This window comes from Budorcas taxicolor, chromosome 14 (assembly GCF_023091745.1).
Source record: "Budorcas taxicolor isolate Tak-1 chromosome 14, Takin1.1, whole genome shotgun sequence".
In the NCBI taxonomy this organism is placed as follows: Eukaryota; Metazoa; Chordata; class Mammalia; order Artiodactyla; family Bovidae; genus Budorcas; species Budorcas taxicolor.
The window spans coordinates 78,712,414-78,732,287 of NC_068923.1; the positions used below are offsets into that span (position 1 = coordinate 78,712,414).

Consider the following 19,874-nt stretch of genomic DNA (forward strand, 5'->3'; position numbering starts at 1 on the left):
AGTTCTTTGTCATCTATCCTAGAACTTCTGTGTTCAGGTAAAATTCTTACTCTTAGTTTTCCCAAATGATACCTTCACCATTTGAAAGCCTCCTACAAATGTCAGTAAATTTCTTCTTTAGCACTAAAATTGTTTTACCTTTAAAAATATTTTTGTGTTGTATTAGTCTGTATTAAAATAACTCAGACGACTTTCATCTGATTCTTATCTGCTGCTGCTGCTAAGTCACGTCAGTCGTGTCCGACTCTGTGTGACCCCATAGACAGCAGCCCACCAGGCTCCCCCGTCCCTGGGATTCTCCAGGCGAGAACATTGGAGTGGGTTGCCATTTCCTTCTCCAATGCATGAAAGTGAAAAGTGAAAGTGAAGTCACTCAGTCATGTCCGACTCTTAGCGACCCCATGGACTGCAGCCTACCAGGCTCCTCCGTCCATGGATTTTCCAGGCAAGAGTACTGGAGTGGGGTGCCATCGCCTTAAATTACACTTTGAAGCTGTATTGCTGATTCAAAATACAGTTATCTATTCCAAATTAAACTTTTAACCTTTCCCTCTACATTCTCTCATGTTCCCCCTTTTGAATTACAAAGTCGTCAAACACCAAGGTATTCTCCTGGTGGTTCTATTTCTTTTTATCAGGATTGTTGGAAAATCAGATGTTTTAGCTACATCACGATGATACCAAAAAAAAGAAGTGAAAAGTTACTTTATATATAGTATAGAAATTAAGTAATACTTATTTTCTGAAAAATATTTTTCTTTTATTACTATTTTTTACTTTTCCCTTGGAAATGATTACAGTATTAAATATATAATAAATAGAAAATATGTAAAAGAAGTAAAAAAAAATATTTGTCTTCCTTTTGACTACTGATTTTAGCAGTCGGCTTGTTAAGATTAATTAAAATTTGTAACAATACTAAAATCATTTTATTTTTTTATGTAATATAATCACTGATCTTTGGGCTTCTCTGGTGGCTCACACAGTAAAGAATCTGCCTGCAATGCAGGAGACCTGGGTTCAATCCCTGAGTCGGAATGATCCCCTGGAGAAGAGAATGGCAACCCACTCCAGTATTCTTGCCTGGAGAACCCCATGAACAGAGGAGCCTGGCGGGCTGCGGTCCATGGGGTTGCAGAGTCAGACGCGACTGAGCAACTAAGCACACATATACTCCAATCTTTAAAAAAAAAATTTGGCTTTTTGACTACGTAATCTTTACTTCCTTTGGAAAATTGTATCTCTAATGGTGATATATTTTTATCAACAAGATTACATTTGTTTTTGTGTTCTGCAGTGGTCTTTTTAAAAACAAGTAAACCTGAAAAAGTGAAATCTTTATTTCTAAAGCAGCTGAAATATTCTCTGTTCTTAACCTTTCTATTTAATTCTGGATAAAGGACCAGTCATTGAAGCCTATTATCCTGGTTCACGTTTACATATTGTTTTAATGTTTTTAAGATATAATTCAGAGAAGCCATTTGAATTTATACCATTGAATTTTACTTTTCTAGCACCCTTTTATTAAGAATGCAAAACCTGTATCGATTTTAAGAGACCTGATCACAGAAGCAATGGAGATCAAAGCTAAAAGACATGAAGAACAGCAGCGAGAACAGGAAGAGGAGGAAGAAAATTCGGTTCGTAATTACCCTAAAAAAGTTAATCTTTTTCTTCTGAGGATTTTTTTCTATAATTTCGGTTTTTTTCTTTAAATATATTAATAGCACTTTGTTTTATTATACAAGTGAAGTATATTTGTTCATTAAATCCCAAAATATATTTTGTTTCTGTTAAATGTTCACTACTCTTTTCTGGTAGCTAAGCATTAGTGACTGATGGGGAACTATACAATATCTGTTGTCTGGTTGATATTAGCTCTCTTGTTTGTTGAATAAATGTTTTCTTGAATTTGGTCAATTTGTTTGGATGGCATCACCGACTGACTCAATGGAGATGAGTTTGAGTAGACTCCGGGAATTGGTGACAGACAGGGAGGCCTGGCGTGCTGTGGTCCATAGGGTCACAAAGAGTCAGACACAAGTGAGCGGCTGAACTGAACTGATGTTATATTTTCTGGAACTTGCTTTTAACTGATCATCGATGGGTTGATGCCACAGCAGAAGATGGGTTATTAGAGAAAGCAGGAGGGACATAAAAGGACCAGCTTATTCCATTTACTTTAAATTAGTGCATCAGTGCATTTTAATAAAGTAAAAGGTTATATCTTTATATCACATTTAATAGTGTCTACTGTTTCTGTGATTCACTAATGATTTGTTTCCTTGTTTCAAATTATGTAATTTTGTTTTTCTGGTTAGGATATAGAGATGAATACCTCCTGGGTATCCAGTTAGTCACTAAATCTCAAAACACAGATATTTTATGTTTATGATGATTGAAGTCTTTGATAACATCATCTGTATTTTCCCAAAGAAGGTTTTTAAATTGATCTTAAGGTTTTTGTACACAAACCCTGTTATTTTGCTGATTCAAATGTACCCTAAAAATTTATTATCTATCTGTTTTTTGGCGGCTCTGGTTCTTTGCTTCTGCCTGATGGCCTTGTCCAGTTGTGGCGAGAGGGGGCCACTGTCTGATGGTGGTGCATGGGCTTCTCACTGTGGTGGCTTCTCTCTCGCAGAGCACAGGCTTTAGAGTGCAGGCTTCAGTAGTTGTGGCACATGGGCTCAGTTGCCCTCCGGCATGTGGGGTCCTCCCCGAGCCCAGATTGAACCTGTGTCCCCTGCATTGGCAGGCAGATTCTCAACCATTGGACCACCAGGAAGCCCTCAAATTTATTTTTAATTTCAGAGACTGGTTATCTACTTGGCATTCCTTTTGAAATTCTTTTACCCTTTTCAGCTGTTATTAAACCTTGTGCCATATGGTATCCCAAACAAGGACAAGTGTGCGTCTTTTCAGAGCTGTTTTTTGTTTTGTTTTGTTTTGTTTTTAATTGGCTGTACTGGGTCTTCATTGCTATGTGGGCTCTAGTTTCAGTGACCGGACTTCTCATTGAATTGGCTTCTCATTTTGCAGAGCATGGGCTCCAGGGTGCGCAAGCTTCGGTAGGTATGGCGAGAGGGCACAATAGTTGTGATTCCTGGACTCTGGAGCACAGGCTCAGTAGTTGTGGCACACTGGCTTAGTTGCTCCATGGATTGTGGGGTCTTCTCAGATCAGGGATTGAACCCGGGTCTCCTGCGTTGGCAGGTAGATTCTTTACCACTGAGCCACCAGGGAAGCCTCAGAACTGATTTGTAATCATTTTCTTTAGATATTCAGCTGCATAAGTTACTCATTTGGCAGTAGCTATGAACTGCCTGGTGAAACAGATGCTTTAAGCTTACATTCTAGATATAAACTTTCTGCCAATGATTTCACCATTCAGAATTTTAAAATAGCATCCCCATAAAGGTGTTGTTTCTATAAGTAATATGGGATGATGTAAAGATCTTGGTTCATGCTCTCAAAGGGTTACAGTTTCCACCCTGTGTTCCTATGTGAAAATAGATACAGTTAGTTTTTTTGGTTTCTCTCTACAAATGATCAGATTTGTATATGTCTTTTTTTTTTTTTTTGTAGTTTCAAAACATTTTTATCATATTATTTTATTTGATCTTAAAAAAGGTAAGACTGGACATGTGTATATTATTATTTCATTTTGTAGTTAAGTGAGATTAGGAGTGAAGTTATTTACCAAAGTTGACAAAACTAGTGAGAAACCCAAGAATAAAGCTAGGGCTTTTTTACTTTTAGGCCTCTTCATTAAAACTTTATGCTCAGTTTTCAATTCAATATTTATTAGAACTTCTAAAAATAAACAACATTAGCTTATCAGAGTTACATACTTTTCAATAAGGTTATGTTCTCTAAAAAGTCTAGTTTTTGCCTCTCTGGGGTGGTACCCAGTGGCTTTCCTTCACTTTATGTAAGCTTGTCATGAGTTTTGGACTAGTTAACTGCCTAGCTGCCATTGGACTAGTGACTATTATTGCTTGGCTCTTATCTACCTGTACTTAATTATAGGTTGATTTCCATTTTTTTTATGGATAAGGTACCTTTGATTACCCTAGAACTTAGCAGTTTTCACTGGTTTAAAGACTCTGTTACAGTCACTTCAGTTACTTTCTGCCATTTTGGTGATCTCTTTTCTTCAGTATTTTTCTCTTGTTCACCGAGCTCCTGTGACACTGATCTTCTTTCAGGTTTTTTTTTTAGCATGTCAGTGACCTTTCCTTGTGCAGGGCCTTAGCATTTACCATTCCCTCTGCTTGAAACCCTCTTCTTCCTCTAGAACTCATTGGGTGACTAGCTTCTCATCTTTCAGGCCTCAGCTTTAAATATCATATACTGCCCAAACCTAGCAGTTTAAAACTATATGCATTTATTATGTTTTGATATCTGTAGATCATTTTTTCAGGAGTGACTTTATTGGATGCCTTTGACTCAGACTCTCTTCTGAGGTTGCAGTGTAAATGTTGGTCAGAGCTATAGTCACAAGGACTGCAGTTCCAAGGTAGCTCACTCGTATGACTGTTGGCAGACTGATTCAGCAACTTGCCGTGTGGGACTCTCCATAGGTCTGTTTGAGAGTCTTCACAGTCTGGCAGCTGACTTCTCTTGGAGCAAGTGCTCTGAGAGAGAGAACAAAGGGGACATCTCAATGCCTTTTATGACATAGTCTCAAGAGTCGTGCTCTGTCAGTTCTACCACATTTTATTTGTTAAAAGAAGCTACTGATCATGGAGAATGGTGGAGTTTTCCCAGTAGTTTCTTGTAACAAATAAAATGAAGAAACCGTTAAGTTAGCAGAAACTGACAGATCAGTCTTTTCAAAACACTGCAATCTAATAAAAAACGTAAAACAACCAGGGGAGTGCTTAATGAAGAAGTTTAAGAATGTTGAGTTTTGGTAAGAAAGTGTTGTGGCATTTTTGCGTTTTTGGATGCCTGCCATCCCTGGTTTTTTAGCTCAGTGCAGCCATGGGGACAGTGCAGCTTGGGGGCAGGGGAGAGGGGTAATAACCTTACGCTCAGAAACGTGTGCTTCTCTGTGTTGAACTATCTGGCAGTTCCCTGTGGGACTGACATAGAGGCTTGCCTTTGTTTTGGTCTTCTTCAGGTAGAGCAGCTTCCTAGATGTTATCTGTTCAAAAAATCTAAGTCTTCTAGAGTTAATAAGCAAGTTTAGTACAAGATCAGCATATAAAAATCAGTTATATTTTTATGCACTAGCATTGAACAATGCAAAAGGGTACTTAAGGAAACAGTTGCATTTACAATAGCATCCAAGAGCATGGACCTAAGAAAAAGTTTAGCCAAGGAGGCAAAATAATTATACAGTGAAAAATACAATACATTGCTGAAAGAAATTAAAGAACGCCTAAATCACTGAAGAGATATCCCATGTTCATGGATTGGAAGACTTAATATGGTTTAAATGGCAGTACTTCTCAAAGTGACTCACATATTCATCCAATCTTTATGATCTCTTTTTTTGCGTAAAGGAAAAGCCTATCTTCAAACTCATGTGGAAAAGGAGCCCCCAAGTAGCTAAAATAATACTGAAAAAGAAGAACAAAGTTGGAGGATTCACTTTCCAATTTCAGAATATAATACAAACCTACAGTAATTAAATCAGTGTGGTACTGGCATAAGGATTGATATTAAAATCAACGGAATAGAAAGTCCAAAACAATTTAGAGTCCAGAAATAAATCATGTTATCTATGGCCAATTAATTTTCAACTAAGGTATGGAGACCATTCAGTGGAAAAAGAACAGTCTTTTTAATGGATGGTGCTGGGACAGCTGAATCAGTCAATCAGTCAGTTCAGTTCAGTTGCTCAGTTGTGTCTGACTTTTTGCAACCCCATGGATTGCAACACGCCAGGCCTCTCTGTCCATCACCAACTCCCGGAGTTTACTCAAACTTATGTTCATTGAGTTGATGATGCCATCCAACCATCTCATCCTCTGTCATCCCCTTCTCCTCCCGCCTTCAGTCTGTCCCAGCATCAGGGTCTTTTCAAATGAGTCAGTTCTTCACATCAGGTGGCCAAAATATTGAAGTTTTAGCTTTAGCATCAGTCCTTCCAGTGAATATTCAGGACTGATTTCCTTTAGGATGGACTGGTTGGATCTCCTTGCAGTCCAAAGGACTCTCAAGAGTCTTCTCCAACACCACAGTTCAAAAGCATCAATTCTTCGATGCTCAGCTTTCTTATGGTCCAACTCTCACATCCATACCTGACCACTGGAAAAACCATAGCTTTGACTAGACAGACCTTTGTTGGCAAAGTAATGTCTCTGCTTTTTAATATGCTATCTAGGTTGGTCATAACTTTTCTTCCAAGGAGCAAGCGTCTTTTAATTTCCTGGCTGCAGTCACCATCTGCAGTGATTTTGGAACCCCCGAAAATAAAGTCTGCCACTGTTTCCCCATCTATTTGCCATGAAGTGATGGGACCAGCTGCCATGATCTTCGTTTTCTGAATGTTGAGCTTTAAGCCAACTTTTTCACTCTCCTCTTTCACTTTCATCAAGAGGCTTTTTAGTTCCTTTTCACTTTCTGCTATAAGGATGGTGTCATCTGCATATCTGAGGTTATTGATATTTCTCCTGGCAATCTTGATTCCAGCTTATGCTTCATCCAGCCCAGCATTTCTCATGATGTACTCTGCATATAAATTAAATATAATATGTCTGAGGGACAGCTGAATAGCCACATGTAAAAGTGTATACAGTGACTTTTTAATATAAGATCTAACTGGATGAATCAGTGTCCAAAATAAAAGAGCTAAAAGTTTGTCACTTTTCATGCTGTTACTAAATGATACTCTCTTGAGTGTGTCCAGCCTCTGCTCATTGCCCCATTCGGAATCCATCCTATTGTTTTAGGTATATGTTATACAGTAGAGTGCACACTCAAGGTGTGGGGTATTAGGTTTTACCGTTTGAAGGGAAGGCTTCCAAAATAATATGGATAGATTTAAAAATTGCATCAGATTTAATGATTTCTTAGTTTTAGAATAAGCATTTATCTCTGGGACCAAGCTGATATTTTTAGATGAAACTATTATGTTATTTTTTGTTGCTTTATTGAAATTATAAGAAAAAATTGTCTTGACAGAGTCACATACTATGAGCAGTATTCATACACTTTGCTTTATGTTATGTTCTCAGGCAGTAGTTTCTATCTTCAGGTCATTTTATCACTTGTGCTCTGAATATAAATAAATATATATACATGCAGAGGCAGACAACTTCTAAGAACAAGATATGCAGAGTGGATCTGGAGTCCTTCTATCAGTTCAGTTCAGGCGCTCAGTCGTTTCCGACTCTTTGCGACCCCATGAATCACAGCACGCCAGGCCTCCCTGTCCATCACCATCTCGCGGAGTTCACTCAGACTCACGTCCATCGAGTCAGTGATGCCATCCAGCCATCTCATCTTCGGTTGTCCCCTTCTCCTCCTGCCCCCAATCCCTCCCAGCATCAGAGTCTTTTCCAATGAGTCAACTCTTCGCATGTGGTGGCCAAAGTACTGGAGCTTCAGCTTTAGCATCATTCCTTCCAAAGAAATCCCAGGGCTGATCTCCTTCAGAATGGACTGGTTGGATCTCCTTGCAGTCCAAGGGACTCTCAAGAGTCTTCTCCAACACCACAGTTCAAAAGCATCAATTCTTCAGTGCTCAGCCTTCCTTCACAGTCCAACTCTCACATCCATACATGACCACAGGAAGAACCATAGCCTTGACTAGATGGACCTTAGTCGGCAAAGGAATGTCTCTGCTTTTGAATATGCTGTCTAGATTGGTCCTAACTTTTCTTCCCAGGAGTAAGCGTCTTTTAATTTCATGGCTGCAGTCACCATCTGTAGTGATTTTGGAGCCCCCAAAAAGAAAGTCTGACACTGTTTCTACTGTTTCCCCGTCTATTTCCCATGAAGTGATGGGACCGGATGCTATGATCTTTGTTTTCTGAATGTTGAGCTTTAAGCCAACTTTTTCACTCTCCTCTTTCACTTTCATCAAGAGGCTTTTTGACTCCTCTTCACTTTCTGCCATAAGGGTGGTGTCATCTGCATATCTGAGGTTATTGATATTTCTCCCGGCAATCTTGATTCCAGCTTGTGTTTCTTCCAGTCCAGCATTTCTCATGATGTACTCTGCATAGAAGTTAAATAAGCGGGGTGACAATATACAGCCTTGACGTCCTCCTTTTCCTATTTGGAACCAGTCTGTTGTTCCATGTCCAGTTCTAACTGTTGCTTCCTGACCTGCATACAGATTTCTCAAGAGGCAGGTTAGGTGGTCTGTTATTCCCATCTCTTTCAGAATTTTCCACAGTTTATTGTGATCCACACAGTCAAAGCCTTTGGCCTAGTCAAGAAAGCAGAAATAGATGTTTTTCTGGAACTCTCTTGCTTTTTCCATGATCCAGCGGATGTTGGCAATTTGATCTCTGGTTCCTCTGCCTTTTCTAAAACCAGCTTGAACATGAGGGAGTTCGCGGTTCACATATTGCTGAAGCCTGGCTTGGAGAATTTTGAGCATTACTTTACTAGCATGTGAGATGAGTGCAATTGTGCAGTAGTTTGAGCATTCTTTTCCATTGCCTTTCTTTGGCATTGGAATGAAAACTGACCTTTTCCAGTCCTGTGGCCACTGCTGAGTTCTCCAAATTTGCTGGCATATTGAGTATAGCACTTTCACAGCATCATCTTTCAGAATTTGAAACAGCTCAACTGGAGTTCCATCACCTCCACTAGTTTTGTTCGTAGTGATGCTTTCTAAGGCCCACTTGACTTCACATTCCGAGATGTCTGGTTCTAGATTAGTGATCACATCCTCATGACTATCTGGGTCGTGAAGATCTTTTTTGTACAGTTCTTCTGTGTATTCTTGCCACCTGTTCTTAATATCTTTTGCTTCTGTTAGGTCCAGACCATTTCTGTCCTTTGTCGAGCCCATCTTTGCCTGAAATGTTCCCTGGTATCTCTAATTTTCTTGAAGAGATCTCTAGTCTTTCCCATTCTGTTGTTTTCCTCTATTTGTTTGCCTTGATCGCTGAAGAAGGCATTCTTATCTCTTCTTGCTATTTTTTGGAACTGTGCATTCAGATGCTTATATCTTTCCTTTTCTCCTTTGCTTTTCGCCTCTCTTCTCTTCACAGCTATTTGTAAGGCCTCTCCAGACAGCCATTTTGCTTTTTTGCATTTCTTTCCCATGGGGATGGTCTTGATCCCTGTCTCCCGTGCAGTGTCACGAACCTCATTCTATAGTTCATCGTCCTTCTATAGTAAGAGTATATTTCTACATTGCCATTCATTTTTACCAAATTTTAAAATCAGTAGTCTTGTCTTCTCAGGAACTCTTATTCATACTGAAGGCTCAAAATCTTACATAGTATTTGTCTTGGTACTATTCATGCCTTTGGGGTTCTCTTGCAAATTGGTAAAATTCGATTACATGTCCAGGTTTAAGTCTCATAGCTACGTGTCTCTTTAATCTTCACAGCCAAATTGTCGTTAAAGTGATATTTTATTTTTTATAAAAGTCAAACGTAATCGTAAAGTTTGTGTTTATTTCTGACCAAGTCAGCAGACAGTGGGACATAGGTTGTCCCTATAAATTGAATGCATACAGGACTTTTTCTTATTCTCATTGAGATTATGCTAATATATCTGTAGCATTCAAGGTGTGAGCATGCATTTTGGTAATGTATTAATTATACAATAAACTATGTGCCTATGTAGTTTTTAAACCCTAATTAATCATTGATTTTTACAATACGAGTTTTCAGTTATCTGGTACGTCTTATTAAAATGTTAGTTAGGAAGTTATATTTAAATATTGACACCATAAAAGTCAATGCTTGCTGATTTTAAATTAAATAGCAAGGCAAACACTGCACACATGAGACACCGAATGATTATTTAAAAGTGGAATAGATGGTATTAATAAGTTGAATTTATAAGAGAAGGCAGAGAGTGCACATTGTCAAATGGTCATTTTTTAAATAGATTAAAAAATTGGTTAGGAGTTTACAAGAATTGTTTTGTACTGGAGCTCAGATGTTTCCCATGTCGATTGCAATATTAATTTAAGTAGAATACAAGAAGCCGAACAGATGTGGAAGAATGTTAAGTAAAATGTTGAGCCGGAATTGGATACTTCTTGATGTTAGGCTTGCTTGAGAGTTTTTCACTTTGATGAGTGTAATAGGCCTTTTATTTTCACTTTCAAAGGTGTCATTTTATTTCATATTAATTTAATAGTGATTCAGAGAAAAAAGTTTTGCCTATTAACTGGCTTCTGACCATGTTTTCGAGCCTCTGTCTTCAGAAAAGAGGACTTTTTGTTGATTTCTTTATGGTCTGAACTCTAAACTTGTCGTGCTGTGGTCCTTAATGTGAGGGATGCCATGTCCCTCCAGTGTGATTTACTGAAGCAGTAATTCTCAGCATGGGTATCAGGAAAAATGCAGGGTGCTTCAAAAATCCACATCCCTCCAGATAGTGGTATAGCCTTCAGGTGAGCATTCTCCAGAATCATCCATTTCCTCCCTGTGCTTAGCCGCTCAGTTGTGTCCCACTCTTGGGAACCCCACGGACTGTAGCCCACCAGGCTCTTCTGTCCAGAGGTATTCTCCAGGCAAGAATACTGGAGTGCATTGCCTTGTCCTCCTCCAGGGGATCTTCCCAATCCAGGGATCAAACCCAGGTCTCCCTCATTGCAGGCAGATAGATACTTTACCATCTAAGCCACCAAGGAAGCCCAAGGAATTTCAAATCAGTGTCTCTCGAGAATCTTTTAAACTGATGATGAAATAGAAGAGCATCAGAATCAGTCCAGGTCAGTCCAGAAGCTTCAGTTATATCAAATTGGTTAAATTATGGACTGCTTTGACTAAAATCCTGATTCTGTTCCCAATTTACTGTCATTGGCCAAGTTACTTAATGTCTCTAGTTCAGTTTCACTGTCTATAAAAGGGATAGTGATAGATCTTGCTTCATAGAGCTGTTATGGAGATGGAATAAAAAAAATATGTATCTTCACACTTAGAACAGCTTATCACACATAGTGTGCTCAATAGTTTAGCTTCCATTTTTATTAAAGCTACTACTTTTATCTCTACTACTGCTATTAAAATATTTTGGCCAGGCACTTTGTTATTGTTTTGTTTAGTTTTTGGTTTCTTTGGTGGTAATTGTTGGTGCTGCTTGTTTTGCTACTCCAAGGGCCACAAAAATAACATCAGTTATCATGAAAAGTTCTTTAAGTATTTAAAAACAAATTTTAAATGGCCACATGTGTTTGGAAGAATTGGTAGAGATCTTTATAAACTACTTTAAGCTTAAAACCAGTAAAGAGAATTTTAAAATTTATCCTTGTTCTTTTACTTCTTGAAAAGTAAATTAGTTTTATTAAGAAAACATATTTGAGATAAAATTATTGATCACAAACTGAAATTCTTTAGAAGAACTGATTACTTGTTATCTCTCATTTTTCTCGTATAATTAAAGCACAGTTCTAAAAAAATCCCTCTCAGTGTGTAGATAGTTAGGACTGTGTAAGCATCATAATACGTTATGATTACATATTTTTTATTTTTGTGATTTCTGGAACTGGTAGTTGTCACAGCTTTTCTTACTGTTGTTTGTTGCTGTTAATTTTTCTACGTACCCATTGCTAACTTGTTCTCAAATGCTCCGTCCCTATACTCTCTGCAGAGGTTGTAAAGGCCTCTGTATGTCAAACACAAATAATTTTTTAGCATCATACTTTTTACTTGACTAATTCTTTATTGAGCCCTTTATTCACTTCTAATCTGGACAGTTACTTTCTAGAGTCTTGAACAAGCTTTCCTTTGCAGACCACTATGGCCCTCTATTCTCCAACATCGTCTTAGGAATTTCCTTTCTCTCTCTTCTGTAATGTGTCCTATGTTTCCTGAGTCTTGTCTTTTGTGCTTTACTTTCTTATTTTGATGCATCCTATCTTCCAGGAGCTTCCAGACATTAGCAGTTTTTTCAGACCTTGTATATCTGACCATGTCTTTATTCTTTCTTTACCATTGGTTGATCAGGTATAAAATTCTGGATTGGAAATAATGTTCCCTTAAAACTCTGAAGGCCTTGCTCTATTTCTTCTTTTATTATTGGAGTAAAATAGCTTTAAAATGTTGTATTAGTTTCTGCTGTGCAACAGATATATGTATACATATAATCCCTAACTCTTGGACCTCCCTCCCCCATGCCCATCCCACCCATCAAGGTCATCAGCACAGAGCTAAGTTCCCTGTACTGTAAGCAGGTTCCCACTAGCTGTTTTACATGTGGGCATGCATATATAGCAGTCCTAAGCTCCCAGTTTATCCTACCCTCTCTTTCCTGTCCCGTGTCCCCCTGTCTGTTTTCTAGATCTGTGTCTCTCTTCCTGCCCTGCAAATAGTTTCATCTGTATCATTTTTCTGGATTCCACATACAGGCATTAGTATACCATATTTGTTTTTCTCTTTCTGACTTTACTGTGTGACAGACTCTTGGTCCATCCACATCTCTACAAATGACCCAGTTTCATTCTTTTCTGTGGCTGAGTAATATTCCATTGTATATATGTACATCTTCTTTATCCATTCATCTGTCGATGGACATTTAGGTTCTCCTAGTTCCTGGCTATTGTGAATAGTCCTGGAGTGAATATTGGGATAGCTGGGTCTTTTTGAATTATGGTTTTCTCAGGGTACGTACCCATTAGTGGAATTGCTGGGTCATATGGTAGTTCTATTTTTAGTTTTTTAAGGAACCTCCATACTGTTCTCCATAGTGGCTGTATCAATTTACATTCCCACCAACAGTGCAAGAGGGTTTTCTTTTCTTCACATCCACTCTAGCATTTATTGTTTATAGATTTTTTAAAACTTTTAATTTATTTTACAGTTGCCCTGGGTCTTACTTGTGGCATGTGGGATCTAGCTCCCTGACCAGGGATCAAACCCAGGCCCTCTATGTTCGGAGCACAGAGTCTTATCTGCTGGACCACCAGGAAACTCCCTGTTTATAGATTTTTTGATGTTGACCATTCTGACTGGTGTGAAGTGATACCTCATTGTAGTTTTGATTTGCATTTCTCTAATAATTAGTGATACTAAACATCTTTCCATGTGTTTGTTGGCTGTCTGTATTTCTTCTCTGGAGAAATGTGTATTTAGGTCTGCCCACTTTTTAAATGGATTTTTGGGTTTTTTTTGTTTTTCTTTTTAGCTGCAAGAGCTGTTTTTATAGTTTGGAGATTAATCCTTTGTTGCTTCATTGGCAAATATTTTTTCCCATTCTGAAGGAGAATGGGAGAAATTAATTCTTAAGTTGTCTTGTTTATGGTGTCCTTTGCTGTGCAAAAGCTTTTAAGTTTAATTCGGTCCCATATGTTTATTTTTGTTTTTATTTTCATTACTCTTAGGAGCTGGGTCAAAGAGGATCTTGCTGCAATTTAAGTCAAAGAGTGTTCTGTGTATGTTTTCCTCCAAGAGTTTCGTAGTATCCAGTCTTAAGTTTAGGTCTTTAATCCATTTTGAGTTTATTTTTGTGTTTGGTGTTAAGGAATGTTCTGATTTTATTTTTTTACATGTAGTTGTCCAGTTTTCCCAGCACCACTTACTGAAGAGGCTGGTTTTTTGTTTTTGTTTTTTTACTATTGTATATTCTTTTCTCCTTTGTCATATATTGCTGCTGCTGCTGCTACTAAGTCACTTCAGTTGTGTCCGACTCTGTGCGACCCCATAGACGGCAGCCCACCAGGCTCCCCCGTCCCTGGGATTCTCCAGGCAAGAATATTGGAGTGGGTTGCCATTTCCTTCTCCAATGCATGAAAGTGAAAAATGAAAGTGAAGTCGCTCAGTCGTGTCCGACTCTTAGTGACCCCATGGACTGCAGCCTACCAGGCTCCTCCATCCATGGGATTTTCTAGGCAAGAGTACTGGAGTGGGGTTCCATTGCCTTCTCCGTGTCATAGATTAGATGACCATATGTGCCTGAGTTTATCTCTGGGCTTGCTTTCCTGTTCCATTGATCTGTATTTCTGTTTTTGTGCCAGTACCATAGTGTCTTGACTGTAGCTTTGTAGTATAATCTGAAGTCAGGGAGCCTGATTCCTCCAAGTTTGTTTTTCTTTCTCAAGATTGCTGTGACTATTGGGGATTTTTAATGTTTCCATACAAATTGTAAAAATTTTTGTTCTACTTCTGTGAAAAATGCCATTGGTAGTTTGACAGGAATTTCATTGAATCTGTAGATTGCTTTAGGTAGTATAGTCATTTTTACACTATTGATTCTTCTAATCCAAGAACATGGTATATCTCTTTTTGGGTCTTCTTTGACTTCGTTCATCAGTGTTTTATAGTTTCCTGAGTACAGGTCTTTTGCCTCCTCAGGTAGGTTTATTCCTAGGTATTTTTTTTGTTGTTGTTGCAGTGGTAAATGGGATTGTTTCTTTATTTTCTCTTTCTGAGTTTTCATTGTTAGTGTATAGGAATGCAAGAGATTCTGCATATTAATTTTGTCATGCAGTTTCACCCAATTCATTGATGAGCTCTAGGAATTTTCTGGTGGCATCTTTAGGATTTTCTATATATAGTTTCATCCTCAAACAGTGACAGTTTTACATATTCTTTTCCATCTTGTATTCCTTTTGCTTCTCTGATTGCCATGGTTAGAACTTTAATAACAATGTGGAGTAATAGTGGTGAGAGTAAACATCCTTTTCTCGTTCCTGAGCTTAAAGGAAGTGCTCCCAGTTTTTCACCATTGAGAATAATGTTTGCTGTGGGTTTGCCATATGACCTTTATTATATTGAGGTAGGTAAGTTTCCTCTATACTCACTTTCTGGAGAGTTTTTTAAATCATAAATGGGTGTTGAATTTTGTCAGACATTTTCTCTGATCTATTGAGATGATCATATGGTTTTTATTTAATTTGTTAATATGGTATATCACATCCTTGGAATAAATCCCACTTGATAGTGATATCCGTTTAACATTTTGTTGGATTCTTTTTCTAGTGTGTTTTGAGGATTTTGCTTCTATGTTCGTGATATTGGCCTGTAATTTTCCTTTTATTGTATGATATTTTTGTCTGGTTTTGGTATCAGGCTGATTGATTGATGGTGGCCTCATAGAATGAGTTTGGGAGTGTTCCTCCCTCTGCAGTATTTTTTGAAAGTTTGCGAAGAATAGATATTAGTGCTTCTCTATACTCACCTGTGAAACCATCTGACTCTGAGCTTTTGTTTGTTGGAAGATTTTTAATCACAGTTTCAATTTCATTACTTGTGATTGGTCTGTTCATATTTTCTATGTCCTCTTTATTCAGTCTTGGAAGATTGTACTTTTCTAAGAATTTGTCCATTTCCTCCAGGTTGTCTGTTTTATTGGCGTATAGTTGCTGGTGGTAGTTGCTTAGATCCTTTGTGTTTCTGTGGTGTCAATTGTGACTTCTTTTTCATTTCTAATTTTATTGATTTGAGTCTTCTCCCTTTTCGTCCCTTGATGAGTCTAGCTAATGGTTTGTCAATTTTGCTTATCTTTGTAAAGAACCAAGTTTTAGTTTTATTGATCTTTACTATTGTTTTTTCATTTCTTATTTATTTATTGAATAAATATGCTGCTCTGATCGTTATGATTTCTTTCCTTCCACTAACTTCGAATGTGTTGTTGTTGTTCTTTCTCTAGTTGCTTTAGGTGTAAGGTTAGGTTGTTTGTTTGAGATTTTTCTTGTTTCTTGAGGTAGGATTGTATTGCTATTAACTTCCCTCTTATAACTGCTTTTGCTGTGTCCTGTACATTTTGGGTCACCATGTTTTTGCTGTCATCTGTCCCTGGGTATTTTTTTATTTCCTTTTTGATTTCTTCAGTGACCTCTTGGTTATTTAGTAGTGTATTGTCTAGTCTCCATGTTTTTGTGTTTTTTTGTAGGTTTTTTTTTTTTCCCTTGTAATTGATTTCTAATCTCATACCATTATGGTCAGAAAAGATGCTTGATATGATTTCAGTTTTCTGAAATTTTCTAAGGCTTCATTTGTGACCCAAGAAGTGATCTATCCTGGAGAATGTGCACTTGAGAAGAAAGTATATTCTGCTGCTTTTGGGTAGAATGTCCTATAAATATCAATTAAGTCTATCTGGTCTGTTGTGTTATTTAAAGCTTATGTTTCCTTGTTTGTTTTCTGTCTGGATTGTCTGTCCATTCGTCTAAGTAGGGTGTTAAAGTCATCCACTATTACTGAGTTACCGTCTGTCTCCCCTTTATGGCTGTTAGCATTTGCCTTATGTATTGAGGTGCTACTGTGTTGGGTGCATAAGTAAGTGCCATGTCTTCTTCTTGAACTGATTCCTTGGTCCTTACATAGTGACATTCTTAGTCTCTTGTAACAGTCTTTATTTCGGAGTCTATTTTGTCTGATATAAGTATTGCTGCTTCAGCTTTCTTTTGCTTCCCATTTGCATAGAATATTTTTTTTCCATCCCCTAATTTTCAATCTGTGTGGGTCTCTTGTAAATAGCATATATATGGATCTTGTTTTTGTATCCATTCAGCTGGTCTTTTCATTGGAGCATTTAATCTATTTTCATTCAAAGTAATTATCAATATGTATGCTCCTTTTACCATATTCTTAATCGTTTGGAGTTTGTTTTTTATAGGTTTTTATTTTCTCTTGTGCTTCCTGCCTAGAGAAGTTCCTTCAGCATTTGTTATAAAACTGATTTGGTGATACTGAATTCTATTTGCTTTTGGTTGTCTGTAAAGCTTTTGATTTCTCTGTCAAATCTGAATGAGATCATTGCTCGGTAAAGTTATCTTGGTTGTAGGTTTTTGCCTTTCATCACTTGAAATATATCCTCCACTCCCTTCTGGCCTGCAGAATTTCTGTGAAAAAATCAGCTGATAACCTTATAGGGATTCTCTTGTGTGTTATTTTTTGCTGTCTCCTTGCTGCTTTTAATATTTTTTCTTTGAATTTAATTTTTGTCAATTCAGATATGTGTCTCACCATGTTTATTCTTGGATTTATCCTGTTTTTTATTCTTTTCACTTCCTGGATTTATCCTCTTCACTTCCTAGACTTGGTTGGGTAGTTCCTTTCCCATGTTAGGGAAGATTTAGATTAATCTCTTTAAATAAAATTTTCTCAGACCATTTCTCTTTCTATTCTTTTTCTGGGACTCCTATAATTCGAATGTTGATTTGTTTAATGTTGTCCCAGAGGTCTCTGAGATTGTTCTCATTTCTTTTCATTATTTTTTGTTATTCTGCTCCTTGGCAGTTATTTCTACCTTTCTGTCTTCCAACTCACTTATTCATTCTTTTGCTTCAGTTTTCCTGCTATTAATTCCTTCTAGTGTATTTTTCATTTCAGTTACTGTGTTTTTCATCTTTGTTTGTTCATTCTTTATTTCTTCTAGGTCCCTGTCAAACATTTCTTGTATTTTCTTTATCCATATCTCAATTTTATTTCCCAGTTTTAAGATCAACTTTGCTGTCATTACCCTGAATTCTTTTTTAGGTAGGTTGCCTATTTCCTCTTCATTTATTTGGTCCTGTAGGTTTTTACTTTGTTTCTTCATCCATACCATGTTTTTTTGTTGTCTGTCTCTCTTTTTTTTTTAATGTTTCACTTTTTTTAATGGGTTGGTCTGTCTTCCTGTCTTCCTGTTTTGCCCTGAGACATCCCATCACTGGAGTTTGCAGGCAGTTGGGTGGAGCTGGGTCTTGGTACCAAGATGAAAACCTCTGGGTGAGCTATACCAGTTACTCTCCCCTGAGCTCTGCGGTGCTCCTTTAGTCCAGGGGTTTGGATTCAGTGCTCCCACCGCAGGAGCTCCAGTCCAACCCCCAGCCTGGGAACCAAGACTTGGCAAGCTGAACAGCATGCCAAAGAAAAGGGCACCAAACAGGAGTGAAAAGGAAAATAAATGTAGAAAAATAGAAAAATATACCATAAAAAAAAACAAAAACATAAAAACAATGAAGCAAAACAGTACACCAGCAGGGAAAAAAAGAAAATGAAAAAGGCCTTTGTAGTGCGTAGGTAGGAGGTTCAGGCCTGGGATCCTTGTGGCCAGAGGAGGCCTTGGGGCAGGGGGCTTAGGCCCAGGATCCACACGGCCAGTAAAGGATCCAGGATCCAGACCTGTGTGGCTAGAAAAGGCCAAGGAGGGGTACTTAGGCTCAGGACCCAGAGGGTGGAGATTCAGCCCCCGACCCCAGTGGGCTGACGGGACCTGAGCAAACGGGAAAATGCTGGCTCCCTTCCCCTATTGATCCCCTCATCCCCCAAAGGTCTTTTCCTGTCCCCACAACTCCCCATACCATGGGTGGGCCCCTCCGATAGTGCGAACCCCTCCCCTCTCCCAGCAGCCCCTCAGGGATGCCGGTCACGTCCCACCTCCACTTTTCCTTTCCCTCAACGTCCTACCTGGTCTCATGGGGCTTCTTCCCCTCTCCTTGGGTGTCAGAAGTCCCCCACCAGTGCCTGGTGGATGCCCTGATGGATGCCCTACATGTGAGGAGGTGGAAGCTCTGTGTCCTCCTGCTCTACCATCTCGACTCCACCTGATTGGCTGTTTTGATATACTAGTTGTTTTCATTTGAGATTTTTCCCCATTCCTTTTTTCCCTTTTTTGATTGTTTGAAAGATGGTCTTTTCAGCATCATGGGAAGTCTGCATTACCAAGTTTTATTTCTACATTTATTTTTAGTTTAAGAATACAGAGGGTGTGTGTTCCATGATGGCCTTTTATTATCTTTAGTCTCAATCTTTTGATTAGTCGTTTTCCAGTTACTGGACTGACATGACATGGAGCCATTTTGGCCCTGAACCAGTAAAAATTTAATAGTGCTGAATTTTGAAATAATATAGATCAAATTCTTTCACTGATTTCAAAATCCTAGAGCTGTAAATTCACCATGATGAGTTGCTGTATTATCAAAGATATTTATATTTGTATTCAGTATTAATACTTGAACCAATTGTAGATCTTGCTTTTTTCATTTTTAATGAATAAAATGAGAGAATTTATGGGTTATACCAGTATCAACTTACAGTTTTTCCAAGCTTAATTTTCTTTTTCATAACTCAAGTTACTATATTTGGAGAAAAATTTGTGACCTAAAATTTCATCAACATTTCGAACAACTTTCCATGTGAATTTGAACGGGAAACACAATATGATAACTATATCAAGATGCAGTGTTTTAAGGTTTTTTAGTACTATACACCTGAGCCCCAGGTAACTATTACAAATAAACTTCTTTAAATATTTTTTATTCAAGAGAGATATGGGACATGATTAGAAATAGTGCTTTATGAATTTTATTTTTATACCTATTATAGGAAAAGCTTGTCTGATGAGAATGCATCTTGACCAATAGACATTTTTTGATCAATACTGAGGTAATTGTACAGGTTTTTAAAATTAAATAAATTGCAAACAGAGATTTCTGCAGCAGGTTAATCCTGATATCAAGGTTTTTGTTCTAGTTTAAGCATTGCTAAACATGGCAAAGATCTTTTTTGGCCTTCCTGAGCATGTGATATAAATTTGGTGCTGAGGTGGGTCAATTGTATTACATATTAAGAAAATTATTTGTTTTCTGAATGTCAGTGGAAGATATTCCCAAATCCTTAGTGTGAGTTGATTAAAAAGCATATATTTGTTCATATTTACTATAAATTCCTGAATTAGCTATAGAAAGTCTGCTTTTTAAAGAGTGTCTTCTAATGAAGCTGGTCTTTCTACTCAATACAACTTTCTACGAAGATGACATTTTGTTTTTACCAAGGACATTCATAGTAAGGTATAAAGTA

At 37.8% G+C, this 19,874-nt stretch overlaps 1 protein-coding gene across 1 annotated transcript in view; it reads left to right on the forward strand.

Annotated features, from left to right (window-relative positions):
• The window catches only part of STK3 (serine/threonine kinase 3), a 310,910-nt gene that overhangs the window by 187,450 nt on the left and 103,586 nt on the right, over positions 1-19,874 (forward strand). The window contains exon 8 of the mRNA XM_052651953.1: positions 1,515-1,640. Within this exon, the coding sequence (XP_052507913.1) occupies positions 1,515-1,640 (126 nt within the window). The remainder of the gene's footprint in view (positions 1-1,514; positions 1,641-19,874) is intronic.